General features: G+C 38.1%; 2 protein-coding genes across 2 annotated transcripts; both read left to right on the top strand.

Annotated features, from left to right (window-relative positions):
* Positions 1 to 1,236: 1,236 nt before the first annotated feature.
* Positions 1,237 to 5,426, top strand: LOC114319223 (putative disease resistance protein At4g27220). Its single transcript, XM_028266233.2, has 4 exons — positions 1,237 to 1,529; positions 1,679 to 4,490; positions 4,648 to 4,730; positions 5,132 to 5,426. Exons 1-3 carry the CDS (start codon positions 1,237 to 1,239, stop codon positions 4,702 to 4,704), a joined length of 3,162 nt encoding a protein of 1,053 aa, XP_028122034.2. The 3' UTR covers positions 4,705 to 4,730; positions 5,132 to 5,426.
* Positions 5,427 to 14,681: 9,255 nt separating this feature from the next.
* On the top strand, positions 14,682 to 18,097 carry LOC114319224 (UDP-glycosyltransferase 74G1). Its single transcript, XM_028266234.2, has 2 exons — positions 14,682 to 15,475; positions 17,193 to 18,097. The coding sequence occupies exons 1-2, from the start codon at positions 14,696 to 14,698 to the stop codon at positions 17,907 to 17,909; spliced, it is 1,497 nt and encodes a 498-aa protein (XP_028122035.2). The 5' UTR covers positions 14,682 to 14,695; the 3' UTR covers positions 17,910 to 18,097.
* The last annotated feature ends 918 nt before the right edge of the window (positions 18,098 to 19,015 follow it).

The following is a 19,015-nucleotide window of genomic DNA, read 5'->3' as shown; positions in this document are numbered from 1 at the left end:
GTGAGATTTATTTTGAGAAAGGAAGGACACTTAGAGAAATTTGAAAGAGTGAAGTAAATTTATAATATATATATATATATATCTATATATATATTATATAACCGCTGTAGTAAATTTAATATGACTGTTTGATTTTTTTTTTTTTTTTTTCAATCAATGAATGAAGAGTTTGTTGAGTGATGCAAGCATATAGCACAGGGGTAGGCTAGTAGAGGACGACAGGGGTAGCTGTAGGCTGCAGGCAGCAAGTGATGAGATGTCTAATTTTTTTTTTTTTCTTTGATATTTATTATTCATTGCAAAGTGAAAGGGTGATGATGTGATGCAGGGGGTAGGGCAGTAGGTTGGGCGGGCAGTAGGTTGAAATATATATTCTTTTTTATTTATTTTTTATTTTTTTTATTCATTCATTGCAAGGAAATGACATTGACTATTTTGTTATTTTGTTTTGTTTTGTTATTTTTTTTTATTTTTGCAAGATCAATCTTTTATTTATTTATTTTTTTAATTTTTTAATATTTTTTTAATTATTTAACCGGTGCAAGTTGTTTTTATTTTTATTTTTTGAAATTTGACCATTGATAGAGAGAGGGTTAGGTGGGCTGGGCTAGGCTGCTCGCAAGGCTTGAAATTTTATGGACCTGATCGAGCTAACGGGTCAGGTCGGGTGGGGTCGGGCTTCAAATAGAGGGCCCAAGCCCAGACCCAATGTACTGGGCTGGGTTCGGGCTAGGGGCTCGGGCCCAAGCCTAATCGAACCTAAACAGGCCAGGCCCACCTTGGGCCTTAGGCGGGCTTCGGACCGCCCATGAGTCCTGGGCCATTTTTACACCCCTAGGTATACGCCTCGTAGAATTTCCCTCGTAAATTTTAAAATTCCCTTGTAGATTTATGTCAATTTTAAAAGTAGTTTATCAAGTAAAGTACCCAAGAAATAGTTAAAAGTACGTATAAATAATTTTCAGGCATGGTCCTTGGGCTTTGCTTTTTCCTTCTCCAGATATAACCATCAGTTTAATATTCTAAGGCAACTAGTTTGTGAGGCTTGTATGTTCATATAACATTTTGCCAGTAATGATGCCAAACACAACACCGTAATGTAGTTGCATCAAAACCATAGCATTATTATTATTATTATTATTTAAAATTTTTATTTTTCTGAATAGAAAACCATAGCCTTAATTGCTGATTGTGTGACTATGAACATTGATCAATCTAATAAGACGCTAAGCCACCATGGCATTCGCTGCTGTTGGCCAAGTAGCTGGAAAATTTGGGGTATATGCAGCTGAAAAAGTTGAAAAGAAATTTGGTTACTTCAAAGACTACAAGACCAATGTAAGGAACTTGAAAAAGGAAGTTCAGAATCTCCAGGATAAGAAAAAAAGGGTGCAACGACAAATTGATGCCGCAATAAGCAACTTAGAAATCATTGAAGATGATGTTCAAAATTGGGTTGGACAAGTGGATGAAATCACATCAGACACTGATAAATTTTTGGAAGCTGATCAAGAGAAAGCCAATCACAGGTAATGTCAAGGCTTTTTTTCATTAAAAAGTTTTAAGGTTCCATTGCAATATTAAGATTTAAGATCGCATGCCATATAAATAATTTATTTATTTGTTGTCTTCTTCTATTTACAAAATAGATCATATATACAAATATTAATCATAACAGGTGCTTCAATGGGTGGTGTATTAACTTGTGGGCACGGTACAAGTTTGGTAAAGAAGCATTCAAGAAAGCCAGAGAAATTGAAAAGCTCCAAGAAAAAGCCAACTTCGAAACTGTGTCATACACTACTCCTTTGCCGGAAATAGAGTCATCTTCCTCAACCAAAAATTTCACAGCGTTTGAATCCAGGAAGTCACTGGTGAAGGGAATTATGGAGGCTCTAGATGATGAGAACACCAGCGTGATCGGGATATGTGGGATGGGAGGAGTTGGTAAGACAACAATAGTGGAAGAAGTTTGCAGACAAGCTAAAGCAGAGAAGAAATTTGATAAGGTTGTAATGGTGGTCGTGTCACAAACTCCAAACGTGGTGAAGATCCAAGGAAAAATAGCCCACGAATTAAACCTGGTTCTTGAAACTAGGGATGAGTCGGAGAGACCGCAAGCATTGTGGGCGAGAATCAAGGCAGAGAAGAAGATTTTGGTAGTACTGGACGATATTTGGGACAAACTTGACCTGATTGAGAAGGTTGGTATTCCTTTCGGGGAGGACCATAAGGGTTGCAAGATCCTGCTTACCTCTCGAAGAAAAGATGTCTACAACAAAATGAATGCTCAAAAGATTTTCTCCATAGAGGTGTTAGATGAAGAAGAAGCATGGATACTTTTCAGTGGGACAGCAGGTGAAATTGTTGACTCTACTGATTTGAATCCTATAGCCAGAGAGGTGGCTAGGGAATGTGGTGGCTTGCCAATTGCCATTGTAACAGTTGGAAGAGCTCTCATGAAAAATCAAAGCAAGGACGTGTGGATTGATGCAGCTCGACGGCTAAAAAAGTCTGTCCCAACAAAAATTGAAGGGATGGAAGCATATGTATATTCTTCTCTAAAGTTGAGTTACAATTATTTAGAAAGCGAGGCAAAGTCATGCTTCTTACTCTGCAGCTTGTTTCCAGAGGATACTGACATTCCTATGATGGCATTGGTGAGATACGGGATAGGCCTCAGGTTGTTTCAAGATGTGGACACTATAGAAGATGGTAGACACAGAGCACTTGCTCTTTTGAGTACTCTCGTATCATCTTTTATGTTATTGGAAATTGATGGAAAAATTAAGATGCATGATGTTGTCCGAGACTTTGCAATACATGTTGCTTGTAAAGAAGAGGCCAAGCATATCGTGAAAGCTGGTATTGGACTACCATACTGGCCAGACAATGATACTACATTTCAAAATTACACGAGGATCTCGTTGATGGAGAATAATATTTGTGAACTTCCGGATGGACTAGAATTCCCAAAACTAGAGATTTTATTGCTACAATGGAATTCATATAGATCTCAAATGCAAATTCCTAACAATTTCTTTCGAGGAATGAATGATCTTAAAGTCTTAGATATGAGTGGCAATATTATGTTTGCTGTGCCTCCATCTATTCAATTGCTCACTACACTTCAAACACTCTGCCTTGATTATTGCCAGTTGGGTGATGATATATCAATAATTGGAACACTAAAAGGGCTCGAGATTCTTAGTCTTTATCGATCTAATATTAAAGAGGTCCCGAGGCATTTCACCCAATTAACTCACCTCAAGTTATTTGATTTGAGATTTTGTCATGATCTCACACAAATATCGCCAGGTGTCATATCGAGTCTTCATAAATTAGAAGAGTTGTACATCGGAACAGCTTTTACTCATTGGGCAGTTGAAGGAGAAGACAATTCAAGAAACAATGTTAGCCTTTCAGAGCTAAAATCCTTGTCTCAATTAACCAGTTTGTGTCTTTCAGTCCCAAATGCCAACATGATTCCCGATGACTTGAGATTTGAAAAGCTGATAAGGTTTGAGATAACAATAGGCACAATTGCCTATGGTGGAGAATCATTCCAGAAAACCTTGAGGCTCACATACGATACGAGATTGTGCGGGCCGGTAAAGGTTTTGCTAAAAAGATCAGAATTCCTACTTTTAAGAGATTGCAAAGGTTTGAAGAATATTCTAGAGGACCTAGACCGTGACGGTTTTGATCAATCGAAGTCTTTGGACCTCCACTTTTGCCATGAAATGAAATATCTCCTAGACATGATTGATGGAGCTCCAAGAGTATCAGCTCCCTTCCGCAATTTAGAAGAATTGACGGTTTGTTGTCTTGCCAATTTCAGTGAAATATGCCATGGCCAACTCCCAAATGAGTCATTCAGTAACTTGAGATCTGTCAATTTGTCTTTTTGTCCCCAGTTAAGACTATTATTTCCACCGTCACTGATACGACGGCTTGTCTACCTCCAGCGTCTGGAGCTCCATTATTGCAGTAATCTAGAGGAAATCTTTGCAATGGAAGGGAAAGAACAAATAGGAAAGAGTCTCAGCACAAGTGCCTACTTGCAAAGCTTGACTGATGTTACTTTCTGCGAATGTGATAGGTTAAGAAACATTTTCTCCGTCACCATTGCTAAAGGTCTAGTGCAACTCAAACAACTCTATGTAAGACGTTGTGCAATGGTGGAAGCAGTAGTCGAAGATGAGAAAGGAGAGGAAACAGTATTATCAATTGATAAGATTGTGTTCCCTCACCTGTATGAGATACATCTTGAAAAATTGGACAGTCTCACTTGTTTCTTCACAGGTTGTTATGCTGTCGAATTTCCATTATTGGAAGAATTGCTGATATATTATTGTCCCAAAATGGAGACTTTTGGTCATGGTGTTCAAATGACACCCAACCTGCAGAAAGTGTATAGTGAATATGATGATGAAAGGATTTGGATGGGTGACCTCAATGCCACTGTCCAACACATCTTCAACCGAAAGGTAAATTTCGTCAACTGGAGAAACTAAGATTAAATGTTATTACTACTAATTTTGTTGATGATAAAAAAAATTAAATTAAATTAATCACAGGCATATGTATGACCTGCTAGTGTTACAATGGTAGTGTAAATTACTAACAGCTGAGTTTCTGATGCAGGCAGAGTCTTCAGAACATGGTACCCAATCGCCCCATCTCCACATCCTACCTATTTGAGTTATTGTATACTTGGCACCTATCAGGTTTGTCTTTTGCCATTGTTGCAATCTTTATCTTGAAATACAGTGATCCATTGACTCTCAAATCTATTAAAATTTTCAACAGTTTAAACTCAAAGAAAAATGCGATTAAATCACAATATAGACTACACTAAATCAAATTACTATGAAAGGGTACAGATTCATTTAAAAAATTTACACCTTTGTAATTTAATCACAATTTTTAATCATTTTAGATATTTGTTGAAAAAACTGTACATACTGATCAGGTGCAGAAAATTATTCAACAATGTTGACCATTTGGGGTTCCGTCTGCATTTCTATCGAATACAAACTAACAATATTGTTGGGAAAACAATTTCAGTATTGTTATTGCAAAATAAGCACTCCTTATTGTTCCTTAATATTGTTGTTTGATTTAATAGTGGGAGTTTGTTCGCGGTTTCTGGAGGCGATATATGTATGATGCGAATTTATTGCTGGAAGTCATTGTTCCATTCTATACATCTTCCTTGGCGTGTGGTGGGACATTGCTTTGGGCATAATTAGCATGATATTTGCTGCTACCTAGAAATTTTAGGTCAATACATAAACATAGGCAGAAAAAATAGTGTGTTGCTTAATGTATATTCCATACTTGTATTTGTATATTTGCTGCCATGGATATTAGTTCTGTATGTATTGTATGTACTGCGATGAGTGTTTTTTGGTACTAATAAATTTATCTTGTGGTGTGGTGTGGTGTGGTGTGAACATGGTATTTTTATTTGAGAGAAGGAATAGACATGCAGGAAATAAATACTCTGAATTTATTTTTAAATACAATGTCTGAAATTTATTGACACTACTCAATAAGAAAACAGAATATAATTACACATAATTCTAACACATGATGGTGTGATTGAATTAAATATTAAAACGGATTATAAAAAAGAAGATTATATGAATATTTTATGCAAAATATAACCACCAAAATCAACATGATAGCACCAGCAGTAACAATATGAGAGTGATTACTTTCTATGCAATCTCAAAATCATAGCAGTGGAGTGCATGATCATATTCACAAATTTATAAAGTAAAAAAAAATAAAAAATAAAAAAATTGTATAACATTTTAAACCACGCTCAAATAGTCATGTCCACGCAAGAACAGAGCTATGGAACAATTTCTACCAGTATAGTCCCACTGATGAAGCTCAGTGGAGATAGAAAATTAAGACTCAAACGCAATACAGCGTCTGATGAAGTGCTAATAACTTCTAAATGATTGAATGAAACAAGAAAACAATAAAAACAGAGCAAGAATTCCATATCGGATTAAGGCCATAAGAAATAAAACGAACATCCTACTACAATCTTGGTCGTGGTAAATTCATAATTGCATATAGATTATAGTGTAATTCATCTATCACACTTACTTGTACCAATCTCAATGATTTTCCGTTACTTATCGAGCAACAATAAGTTCTATAAAATCAGCATTACTGTTGTCTGATGGCATCAAAATTTTATAATCGGCAGTGAAATTATATGGCTCCCCAATAGCTCTTAGAAGCTGGAAGCCATTTCAGAAGCAAATTCCTTCTCGGAGTGTTTGAATATCCTGTGACATCTTCACCATTGTTAACATACATATTAATATATTACTCTTATAAGTATAGTTTGTATATATTACTATAATATATTAATATGTTAGTATGTATATAATATGTATAGGTATTATTTAATATTTACCTTTCGGCTGCTGCTTTCGGCCGATTCCTCTTTCGGCTCCTTTTCTTTATTTTAATGCAACACATCATAATGATGTTTGTAAATCAGCTCCTATATTATGGAGGCTAGAATTAGTTTCTCATTACAGAATGAATAACAGATAATTCTCTGTCAATATCACTCTCTCAACTCTCTTTCAATTTGTTTCACATGGTATCAGAGCACAGGTGTTTCTCCTAAGCCTCTGCATCACACTTTCTTCTCTTGGCAGATTACTGCATACCTCGTCCTTACCCAATACACAGATTTGACAACACCAAAACCTTCGTCTCTTCACGACGAAGCCAACGCCACCAGATTCATCATCATCTGAGGTCACACGCGCCTCCACGCGCCACCAGAACATTAGCCCACGCGCTGCCTCGCTTCAGACGCGCTCTACGCGCCTCCTACACTGACCAGTGCTATTGTGCGCCGCTGCCTTATCTGCTAACGTGAGCCGCGCCTTTCTGACGTCAGCCGACGTCAGCCCTTCTGCTTCCGTGCGCCGTGTGTCTTCGTCTGCTAACCTGCGCCGCGCCAATCTATGCTAACCTGCGCCGCGCAGTTTGACCAACCGTTGACTATTTGATTTTCTGCCTTTCTGGTCATATTTTTGGTCAGTTCACTCATTTTCTGACTAATTTTGACCATCTGAATTCACTGGTAACCTCAGATTTTTCAGATTCTACCTCAATTGTGCCATTTTTCTCTCATGGATCGCCTGGACTCCTCTAATCACCCTATTTCCGTTATTCTTGACGGGACTAATTATGTCCTATGGGCACAAGCTATGTCTGGCTTTCTCAGAGGAAAGAAACTTTGGCGCATCATCACTGGGGATGTACGCAAACCCGTTCAAGAGACCACGGATTCCGCTGCCACAGACTCCGCCACCAAATATGTCGACCGATTGGAAGATTGGGATAGTAAAAACTATCAGATCATCACTTGGTTTCGCAATACTTCCATTACATCTATCAGCCTCCAGTTTGGTCGGTTCCAACTTGACTCTGCTTCCTCCTGCCAAAGCCATCTGGGATTTTTTACAAGAACGCTATCAGACTACTGGCCTTGCTCACCAATATCAGCTTCTGAGTCATCTTCACCGTATACGACAAGAAACAACTCAGAACATTAATGATTTCCTCTCCCAAATGTATTATGTTTGGGATCAGCTCGCTCTTTCTGAACCTCCATGGGATTGTACTACGGATGCTGCCTTGTTTACTACTTACCGTGACCAACAGTGCTTGGTTCAGTTTCTCATGGCTCTCACTCCCCGATTTGAGCCAGTCCGAGCATCTCTCCTTCATCGCACTCCTTTACCCACTCTTGAGCAAGCAATTTCTGAACTCCTGTCAGAGGAAACCAGATTTGGTACTCTCCATCCGCACCCTGTGGACTCTGTTCTTGCCACTCCTCAGATTCGAAGTTCTCCTTCCCCACCTTCACCACAGAAGTCCAATACCTGCAATTACTGTTAATTGAAAGAGAGTTGAGAGAGTGATATTGACAGAGAATTATCTGTTATTCATTCTGTAATGAGAAACTAATTCTAGCCTCCATAATATAGGAGCTGATTTACAAACATCATTATGATGTGTTGCATTAAAATAAAGAAAAGGAGCCGAAAGAGGAATCGGCCGAAAGCAGCAGCCGAAAGGTAAATATTAAATAATACCTATACATATTATATACATACTAACATATTAATATATTATAGTAATATATACAAACTATACTTATAAGAGTAATATATTAATATGTATGTTAACAGCCCCCCGCAAACTCAAGGAGGGAAAACATCAACCAACTGGAGTTTGGAGACAAGTTCAATGAAGCGGCCAGGAGAATGAGCTTTGGTGAAGATATCAGCAGGTTGATCAGTAGAGGAGATTGGATGGAGATGAACAGTACCACGAGTGACGTGTTGACGAATAAAATGACAGTCAATCTCAATGTGCTTGGTGCGATCATGAAAAACATCATTGTGAGCGATTTGAAGAGCACTGTGATTGTCACAAAAGAGGGCAGTAGCGCCAGAGGGAGAAACACCCATGTCAGCAAGAAGCCAACGAAGCCAGAGAAGCTCCTGAGTAGTATCAGCAAGAGCACGATATTCAGCTTCGGTACTGGAGCGAGCAGTAAAAGTTTGTTTCTTGCTGCGCCAAGAAATAAGAGAATCACCCAAGAAAAAGCAGAACCCGGTAGTAGAGCGCCGGTCTGTAGGATCCCCAGCCCAATCAGCATCTGAAAAAGCACGAAGCTGGAGAGAGGAGCGGGCGGAATAATGAAGTCCATGAAACAAGGTACCTTTGAGATAACGAAGGATACGGACTAATGCAGCATAGTGAGAGGTACGAGGAGCTGACATAAACTGGCTGACAATATGAACGGCATAGGCAATATCAGGACGAGTAACAATGAGATAGACAAGGCTGCCAACCAGCTGACGATATAGGGTAGCATCAGAGAGAAGAGTACCATCAAGAGGTGTAAGACGACTTTGAGGCTCCAGGGGAGTGGAGGCAGTCTTGCAATCCGTAAGACCAGCGCGGGTGAGAAGATCAGAGGTATACTTCGCCTGAGAGAGAAAAGACCCCGTGGAATCATGGAAGATTTCAAGACCCAAGAAATAGCTGAGAGGACCAAGATCTTTCATCTCGAAATGATGACTAAGAAACTGTTTAAGGCATAGAATACCATCAAGATCGTCACCGGTGATAATCATATCATCCACATAAAGAAGAAGCAAGGTGGTCCCTTGAGTAGTGTTCCGGATGAAAATAGCAGTATCATAAGAACTGGAGGTGAAACCACAGTCATGAATAGTAGAGCTGAACTTGGCAAACCAAGCGCGCGGAGCTTGTTTGAGACCATATAAAGCACGCTGAAGTTTGCAGACTTTATGAGGGGGATAAGTAGACCCAGGGGGAGGTTGCATGTAGACCTCCTCAAGAAGAACACCATTAAGGAAAGCATTTTTTTACGTCCATTTGATAAAGATCCCAGTGTCGAGTGGTAGCAACCGCAATCAGACTACGAACAGAGGTGAGACGAGCAACAGGAGCAAAGGTCTCCTCATAGTCAATACCATATTCTTGGTTGAAGCCTTTGGCAACAAGACGGGCTTTGTAGCGCTCAATAGATCCATCAGAACAAGTTTTGATTTTGTAGACCCATTTGCAGCCAATGGCAGTCTTGCCAGGAGGAAGATCAACAATGTCCCAAGTGTGAGTTTTGTCTAAAGCCTGCAATTCATCAGTCATAGCTTGCTGCCAAAGAGGATTAGAGCGAGCCTCACGATAGGAGGTGGGTTCATAAGTAGAAAAAGCAGTAGAACCAACAATAAAGGCACGAAGACGAGTAGAAGGTTGGGTTACCCGGTGTGGTCGAGTAGAGGCAGGAGGAGCCAGAGGGAGAGACTCACCAGGAGGGGAGGATCCCGAGGGAGCAAGAGCAGGACCATCAGAAGGAGCAAATGCATGGGACAGACCAGTAGGCAAGGCAGGCTCGAGGGAGGCGGGTAGGGGCGGTGGAGTAAGCTCATTGGAGATCTCGAGGGAGGCGGGCAAGGGCGGTGGTGTAGGTCCAGCAGAGGTAGGCAAGGCAGGCTCGAGAGAGGCTGGTGGAGTGAGCTCATCAGAGAACAGATCCGTGAAAGGGTCAGTAAAAAACAGAGACGATGAGGGAACGGACAAACGGAAGAGAGAGAGAGAGGAAAACATTTTGTGTTCCCAAAAGACTACATGACGAGAGATACGAAGTCGCTGGGAGAGAGGATCCCAACAACGATACCCCTTGTGTTCAATACCATACCCTAAGAAGCAACAAAGGCGAGAACGTGGTTCAAGTTTGGTACGTTCATGAGGTTGGAGAAGAACAAAACAGGCAGATCCAAAAACCCTAAGGTTGGTGTAAGGGGGACGGGTGCCATGCAGACGCTCATAAGGAGTGTGATTATGAATGACAGGCGTAGGGATACAATTTATAGTGTAAGCAGCAGTGAGAGCTGCCTCTCCCCAAAAATGTTCCGGACAAGAGGAAGACAGAAGGAGAGCTCGAGTAGTGTCAAGGATATGGCGATGTTTCCGTTCAGCACGGCCATTTTGTTGAGACGTACCGGGACAGGAACGATGAGGTTGAGTACCATGACTCTGAAGAAAGGAAAGAAAGTCAAAATCTTAATATTCCATGGCATTGTCGGAGCGAAAAAGCTTAATATTTTTAGAAAATTGTGTTTTAACCATTGCAGCAAAATTGTAATAAAGTTGTTTGAGCTCAGAGCGATTTTTCATAAGAAACAACCATGTAAAACGGGAAAAATCATCTATAAAAACAACAAAATAGCGTGCGCCTCCCATAGTAGGAGTAGGAGAGGGTCCCCAAATATCAGAATGAATGAGATCAAATGGTGCAAGAGAAACAGAGGCACTTTTATTAAATGACAAGGCAGGTTGTTTGGCAAGTTGACAGGACACACAATCTAAAACATCAGAACTTACATGACCTAAATGACCACTGGAAATTAAAGATTTTAAACGACCAACAGAAAGATGGCCTAAACGATAATGCCAAAGCTGAAAAGGAGATAAAAGAGGAGCAGTGGTAGCAGTGGTAGGAGCTGTGATCTGAGAGGAATCGGGAACATGAAGATGGATGAGTTCATAGAGACGTCCATGCTTACGGCCTATCCCAAGAGTTTGCCCCGTCCGAGGGTCCTGCACCAAACAACCAGTACGGGAAAAGGTAACAGTTAGACCATGCTCACATAATTGACTAATGGAGATAAGATTTAAAGTAAGAGCAGGCATAAGATAGACATGAGATAAAGATAAGTGAGAGGTTGAAACAGAACCAACATGACTTACAGACAGAAGAGACCCATCAGCAGTATGGATAGAAGGAACATGAGGAGTAGAAGAGAGAGGAGTAAAAATAGTAGGATCAAAAGTCATGTGATTACAACAAGCGGAGTCAAAGTACCAAGAAGAGTTACCTGCGGTGGCAGATAAAGCAGTAGATGGAGGAGTACCAGAACGCTGCCAAAAATGTTGAAACATGGCTTCGACATCAGTTTGAGAGAAGACTGGAGTGGAAGGGTCTATAGGAACAGAGGAAGGTAAATCCTCTGAGGCAGCAGCAGCAGTGCGTTGAGCGGGCATTGGTTTAAACTGAGTCCCAGAACGGTGAGAGTGGCTGCGAGAAAAATTCCCGGTGGAAGGACCATTGCGAGAGGCACGGGCGGGATTGCGGAAGCAGTCTTGATGGAGATGACCAGGGCCAGTCTTGTTGCAAAACCGACAAAGACGAATTGGACAATGAACCATTGTTTCACAACCATAAAGCTTAATCAGAAGATTCAGAACATGAAGACCAAATACAAAGAGCAAGAAATCAAATTCATCGATCATCAACCTCCTTTCATGATACCTAGTATTATTGTTTTTTTTATTATTTTATATTAGAAATCATGTTTATGAGGAAATCAGGCAGTAATACAACCAAGATCGTACTAATTCAACTACAAATACATCGATGTTCTTATTTGAACTCCCACCTTCATCAGCAGCCTCTTTTGCCAAATTTTTCCATTTGATTGCATTCTTTTTAAGCCTTCTCACCAATTTTAACCGAATAAGAAACATGATACATTAAAATTAAAACAATTTGAGAGAGAACAATGAGTCAAAAACAACAGTTGGCCATGACATTATTTTCTTAATTATAGACAGTGATAGGGAAATGTGAATGCATTTATGATTTTTAAAAAAATTATTTGGTTGTATTACATTTACAATCATTTTGGTATTCATTTGGATTCATAGATAAAATATGAGGATACCAGAAGCCAACCACTTCACATCTTCAATTAAATGCTTTAAACCAAGAAGTAGAGGTTTCAGGGCACTTGGATTTGAAGCGTACTGGATTTTTTTTTGTTTCAATTCCTTTCTTTCTTTTTAAAAAAAAAAAAAAAATTTGTTGAGATTCTCCTTATATATATTGGGGTGCTCGCATATTTGTTCAACTGACTAAAAGTAAATCTTCAACCAAAGGCCAAGGGTGTGTTTGGTAACGTTTACGTTTTCAGTTTATATTTACAAAAATTTGATAAACTGATTTTTGTTTATTTTTTATTTATTTTTAGAAAAACATAAACTGCAAACGCGTTTGGTAATTGACAAAATGTTTAAAAAAATTTAAAAATATAAAAAGAGTGAGAAATAGCAAGTGGTGGCAAGTGGCGGCGGAAGACGGTGGTGGAAAGTGATGACGGTGGGTGGTGGTGGTGGTGGCGGGCGGCAGGTGGGTGGCGGATGGCGGGTGGTGGTGGCGGATAGGTAGCGGGTGGTGGTGGTGGGTGGGTGGATAGGTGACGGTGGCGGGTGGTGGGTGGTAGCGAGTGGGTGGTGGTGGCGGGTGGTGGGTGGTGGTTGGTGGTGGCAGGTGGGTGGCGGATGGTGGTAGGTGGTGATGGATAGGTGGTGGGTGGTGATGGTAGGTGGGTGGGTGATGGTGGCGAGTGATGGGTGGTAGCAAGTGGATGGTAGTGGTGGTGGTGGCAGCGGGTGGTGGGTGGTGGTGGCAGGTGGCGGGTGGTGGTGGGTGGTGGCGAGTAGTGGTGGTGGGTGGGTGGGTGACGGTGGCGGGTGGTAGGTGGTAGCGAGTGGGTGGTGGTAGGTGGGTGGCGGGTGGGTGATAGGTGGGTGGTGAGTGGTGGTGGCAAGTAGGTGGCGGGTGGTGGTGGCAGGCGGTGGATGGTAGTGGCAGGTGGTGGGTGGTAGCGGGTGGATGGCAGGTGGGTGGTGGTGGTGGCGAGGGGTGGATGATGGTGGCGAATGGGTGGTAGGTGGGTGGTGGTGGGTGGTGGTGGTGGTAGGTGGGTAGTGAGTGGTGGTGGCAGGTGGTGGTGGCAGGTGGGTGGTGGGTGGTGCTGGCGGAAGACGGTGGTGGAAAATTGTGGCGGGTGGTGGCTAGTGTTGGGTGGTAAAAAAAAAAAAACTGAAAACTCAAAATGGAAACACATTTTTTGTGTTTTCATTTTTTGGCCAAATTTATAAACTGAGACCACTGATTTATAAATCAAAAATTTTACCAAATAAATTTTTATTTAAATTTTTAAAATCTTTATAAATATAAACAAAAAAAAATGTTACCAAACGACACCGCAATTTGGATGGGGCCTCAATGCCACTGTCCGCACATCTTCAACCAAAAGGTACACGTCATTAACGTGGCATTTTGGAGAATCTAAGATTGATTACATGGTACTAATAATTTTGTTGATCATTAGTAGATAAATAAAGAAACACACAACATATTAAAGTGGATAGCTATTATCTTTTAACTGCCTAATAAAGATGGAAATATCATATGAATAATATGTCATGATACTTCGACACTATTATATAATTGCTTTCAAAATTTTTGAAAAAATCAAATTAGCAGTGACATTTTAAAAAATAAAAAATGATATACAAATCGACTATTTAAATTAATTTTCTAAACTCAATAAAGTATAAGTGACATGATTAATTGGTGATTGGAGAAGTTATGAGAGAAAGTGTTACCTTTAATATTGTAATTGATTGTCACATTACTGAACTTAAAAATTAAATCTAATTTTTGATGTTAAATAATAATATTCTTAAAAAATATTAATTACTTTGACGTACTCACGCAATTTCCCATAAATGTATTTAAAATTTGAATTTTGAGTTAGGTTTTATCTCCTCTCTTATCTAACTTCCCCTGTCTTGTACGGAAACATCATTGTCCAAGTTGTTTATTTTTTTATAACAATAAAACCAACTTTGCTTACCAAAGCAAAGAAACATGGAGTTTTTTTAAAAAAAATATTTAAAAAAAAAAAACAATTTAGAGAATTGACCCACTTTTCAAACTATTTAGGAAACTAATCTATTTTTTGAAATCGTATTTTGAAAATGCAATTTTAAATTAAAATTGCATTTTCAACATGCAATTTTATCTTAAAATCGCATGTTGAAAATGCAATTTTATGATGACATCAACTTCACTAAGATATATTGTATTTTCAACATGCGATTTCAAAAAATAAGTTAATTTCTTAAATAGTTTAAAAAGTGGTCAATTCTCTAAATTATTATTTTTTTAGAATTCAAAAAAAAAAAAAAAAAAAAAAAAAAAAAAAAAAACTCAAGAAACATGTCATTGCTGATCAGATTCGCAAACTAGGTGTAGTTTCTCATGGAAATCAGTATTAATGCTTGCACTGGTGCCTCTCTCCAAGGCCAAAAAACCAAAAACCAAAAAAAAAAAAAAAAAAAAAAAAAAATTGAGACTAGAGTGACTGAGAATTTGTGTAGAGAGAAATTAATGGAGACACCAAACAGAGCCTACAAAGCCCATGTTCTAGTCCTACCCTACCCTGCCCAAGGCCACATCAACCCAATGCTTCAATTCTCCAAGCGTTTGGTATCCAGAGGTGTCAAGGCCACTCTTGCCAACAGTGTTTATATCTCCAAGTCCATGCACAAGGACCCAATCAACACCATCGACATTTACACGTTTTCTGATGGACATGATGTTGGCGGCTACGACTCGGCCGAAAGTCCCGAGGCCTACCTGACCAAATTACGCGACGTTGGGTCGCAGACTGTGGCCAGTCTCATAGAGAAATTTGATGGGCTCGGCCGACCAGTCGATGCCCTAATTTATGATGGGTTTTTGCCTTGGGCTCTTGATGTTGCCAATGAGTTTGGAATACTTGGAGTTGTGTTTTTCACTCAGACTTGTGCTGTCAATAGCATATATTATCATGTGCATGAGGGTCTTCTTTCACTTCCACTTTCGCCAGATTCAACTATTTTGTTGCCTGGATTGCCACCACTTGAGCCCTGTGAGACGCCGTCGTCTGTGTATACTTATGGGTTGTATCCAAGTTTCATTGACTTGGTGAATCAATTCTGTAACGTTGATAAAGCAGATTGGGTCCTTTTTAGTACTTTCTACGAATTGGAGGAAGAGGTATGCATATCAATTTTTTACTTGGTGTAATTAATATTTCAAAAAAAAAAAAAAAAAAAACCTTTAAATTATCTAGAATTTTGTTTCGAAAATATTTCAGATATGGTAAGTACTACAAAAACAAAAAAACATAGAATTTGAATATCATGTTAAAGGGTGTGCAAAAACCCACCAGCCTGCCTTCACCCAAATCAATTGATCAATTCAAATCAATCCGTGTGGTTCAAGAAGATGAGCGGGTTTGATAATAAAAATTAGCCAATTGATTTGTCTACTTTTAAAATTTATAATCCTGTTTATGAATTAACCAAAACCGTGTATATATATGTATGTAAAATTATCTTGCATTCGCTTGCAAACAATGTCTCACTAAATCTAATATCATTAATTGGATGACACACATCTCTTATTTTTATTGCATATTTCTTTTCAAATTTGATTGTTTTGTATTTTGATTTGGAATTAACAATAAATTTTTTACTGATATTATGAAAAAATTAAGATTTTATGTGCTTTGATTTTTTTTTTTTCGTTCTTATTTTGTATTTATAACCCACCTAAAACTTGCTCGAAGCATCCTTTTGAAACCGCCAAAATATTTAACCAATCCACAATTTTGAGGATGGGCATGTTGAAAATTTCTCAACTCAATAGTGGTTTGTTGGTGACTATAAAGTATGGGTACTTCGAAAAATATGCCGTACTTGTATCGGGTACTTACCGACATACTGTACCTCGTATGGTACTTTTGCATACGTACCGAGTACACAAAACATGTACCCAAGTTTTTTCTTCTTAAATTTTGACGTACCCAGACGTACCTAGTATATATTCAAGCCGTACCATACCTTAGTTGAAACAATATTTTCTTTCTACTGCAGAGATAAAACTCATTTCACTAGATTTCTTTTTTAGTTTTTGTTTTATGCTTAGCATGATTTTAAAATTAAATTATGGTTTGTAAATTATTTAATATATTGACATTTAATTTTGATTTAGGGTTGGTTTGACATGTTTGAAAAAAGTCAAAAAGTCACTATCCTATTTAAGTCACATCACCTCTCTAACACATTACTTCAAAGCCAACCAAACCCAATTCATATTTCATAAAAAGTCAAAAAGTGCACTTATTTAGATCATCCCAAACAATCCCTTATACTTTTCCTTTTGGTATTAAATGTTAATTATAGGTTGGACCTTAACAAAATAAACCATTTAATTAATTTTTGCATTACTCTAAATTAAAAATTAATATTTTTTTACAAGCATACCAAACCGTACCCATACCCTATTTTTTTTTAATTTCACCATATCGACGTATCCGTATCGTACTAATACGGGTACTCGTATCCGTATCTATGCTTCATAGGTTGGTGATTTTTCCACATAGCCTAGTCAAACTAACTAGTGCAAACAACTATGTGATGTTGATTTAAACCTGATAAGATGTAACACTTAGATTGAATTTAAATCATATATTTTAATTTTTTTAATTTGTTTTGTGTGTGCATGGGGATATGTATATAAAATTTATTGTAGTGTTATTCGCATTATACAAAGTCTAAATCTAATTTAAAAATTAAATATTCAGATTCTGAATACATTTTTAAGTGTATTTTTTTTTTTCTAAGTACATAATATTTTTTTGTTAGATTTTAATATGAATCAGTATTTTGTAACATATCATGGTGGTTTTGATTAAAATGTCTTATATTAGGTGGTAGATTGGATGTCAAAACTATGGCGGGTGAGAACAATAGGCCCAACACTTCCATCCATGTACTTAGATCAGCAACTCAAGGATGACACAGATTATGGCATCAATCTCTTCAAGCCTCACTCTACTGTGTGCATGAACTGGCTAAATGCCAAGCCAAGCGGCTCTGTCGTTTATGTATCCTTTGGAAGCATGGCCGAAGTTGAACCTGAACAAATGGAAGAAATAGCATGGGGCTTAAACCAAAGCAATTACAACTTCTTGTGGGTCGTGAGGGCAACCGAAGAAGCCAAGCTACCAAACAACTTCATCAATGACACAGCCCAGAAGGGCTTGGTGGTGACATGGAGTCCACAGCTAGAGGTGTTGGCACACGAGTCAATAGGCTGCTTTGTCACGCATTGTGGGTTCAACTCTATTCTTGAGGCACTGAGCTTGGGGGTGCCAATGGTTGGTGTTCCATATTGGTCGGACCAAGCTACGAATGCTAAGTTTATGGAGGATGTTTGGGGTATAGGAATTAGGGCTAAGATGGATGATAAGGGTATTGTCAGGAGGGAAGTGTTGGAGGCTTGCATGAAGGAGGTGATTGAAGGAGAAAAGAAAAATGAAGTTAAGATGAATGCAATGAAATGGAAAAAATTGGCAAAAGAGGCGGTTGGTGAAGGTGGGAGTTCAGACAAGAACATTGATGAATTCGTAGCTGAATTAGCGTGATCCTAATCTCATTAGTGCTTGATTTCATCTTAGTGATGATTAGTAAAATTAAAGTAGGTTAATGATTGATTGTATTTGCTTATTTGACAGGAATATGAAACATGATTAGGAAATTACTTTGTTAAGAAAGTTTGTTACATCGTGAACATGATTTATAAATTTTAAATATTTTATATTTTTTTAATTAAATTTTTTGAGTATGTGATATTGTTGATTAATCTTAAGAATCACAATGAGTTTGAACCTGACAAACTTGTCCGAATGGTGATATCTTCCCCCATCCATGAGATTTCAAGTAAATTTTGATTAATTCTAAGAAAAATAAAATAATAAAAATATATGAAAATTTTTTCTAATATAAGATTAGCCATTAGTGAATATGTATATCTTCAAATTCACTAGAGACTCTAAAATTTTAGCAAATTGGATGATTACTTGGGGAGAAAATAGATAAGCTCACCTATCAAATTCTATAATCATTACAAGTTAAAATAAGAGTCGAAACCCAAAACACAAGAGTGAAAAATATTATTTATTTATTTATAATGATTATAAAGCTTTCATGTCTTTTTCATATGTGAGCGTAAACACAAGCATACCTATATTTTTTTTAGCAAGTTGTGTGACTAACTACTAGAGAGTAAGATTGGATAATTTTAATGTGAACAAGTCATGGTCTTGAAAGAATGTGTCTGTGATATTTCAACTTTGAACTTATGGAAAATTATCAATTTGCGTAGTAAATTGTTAATATTCTATTTTATATAAAAATAAAATAAAATAAAAATCATAGGTTTACTACACCACCTAAATCAGTATGTTTTTCTCGGGGAGCTCATTAATGATTATTAATGATTACTGCACCACGTAATCATAGGTTTACTACAATACTGTTCTAAGGATTTCAAATGCAAGTTCAAAACCATGTCGTGGCCAAAAAAACAAAAAAGAAGATAAATTGCATTAGTAGTTCCTTGTATTTTGTTTATTATATTATTTTAATTTTTTAAATTTTAATTAGTTCAATTTTGATTTGTAATTTTAATGTTTTTTTCAATTTAATCCAATTGGTAATATCGATTAGGATTTTTAAAGAAAAACATAGT

Source organism: Camellia sinensis, chromosome 14 (assembly GCF_055761805.1).
Source record: "Camellia sinensis isolate YWXY chromosome 14, ASM5576180v1, whole genome shotgun sequence".
Lineage (NCBI taxonomy): Eukaryota > Viridiplantae > Streptophyta > Magnoliopsida > Ericales > Theaceae > Camellia > Camellia sinensis.
Note: the sequence above shows the minus strand (reverse complement) of the source record. Positions and strands in the feature narration are given on the sequence as shown.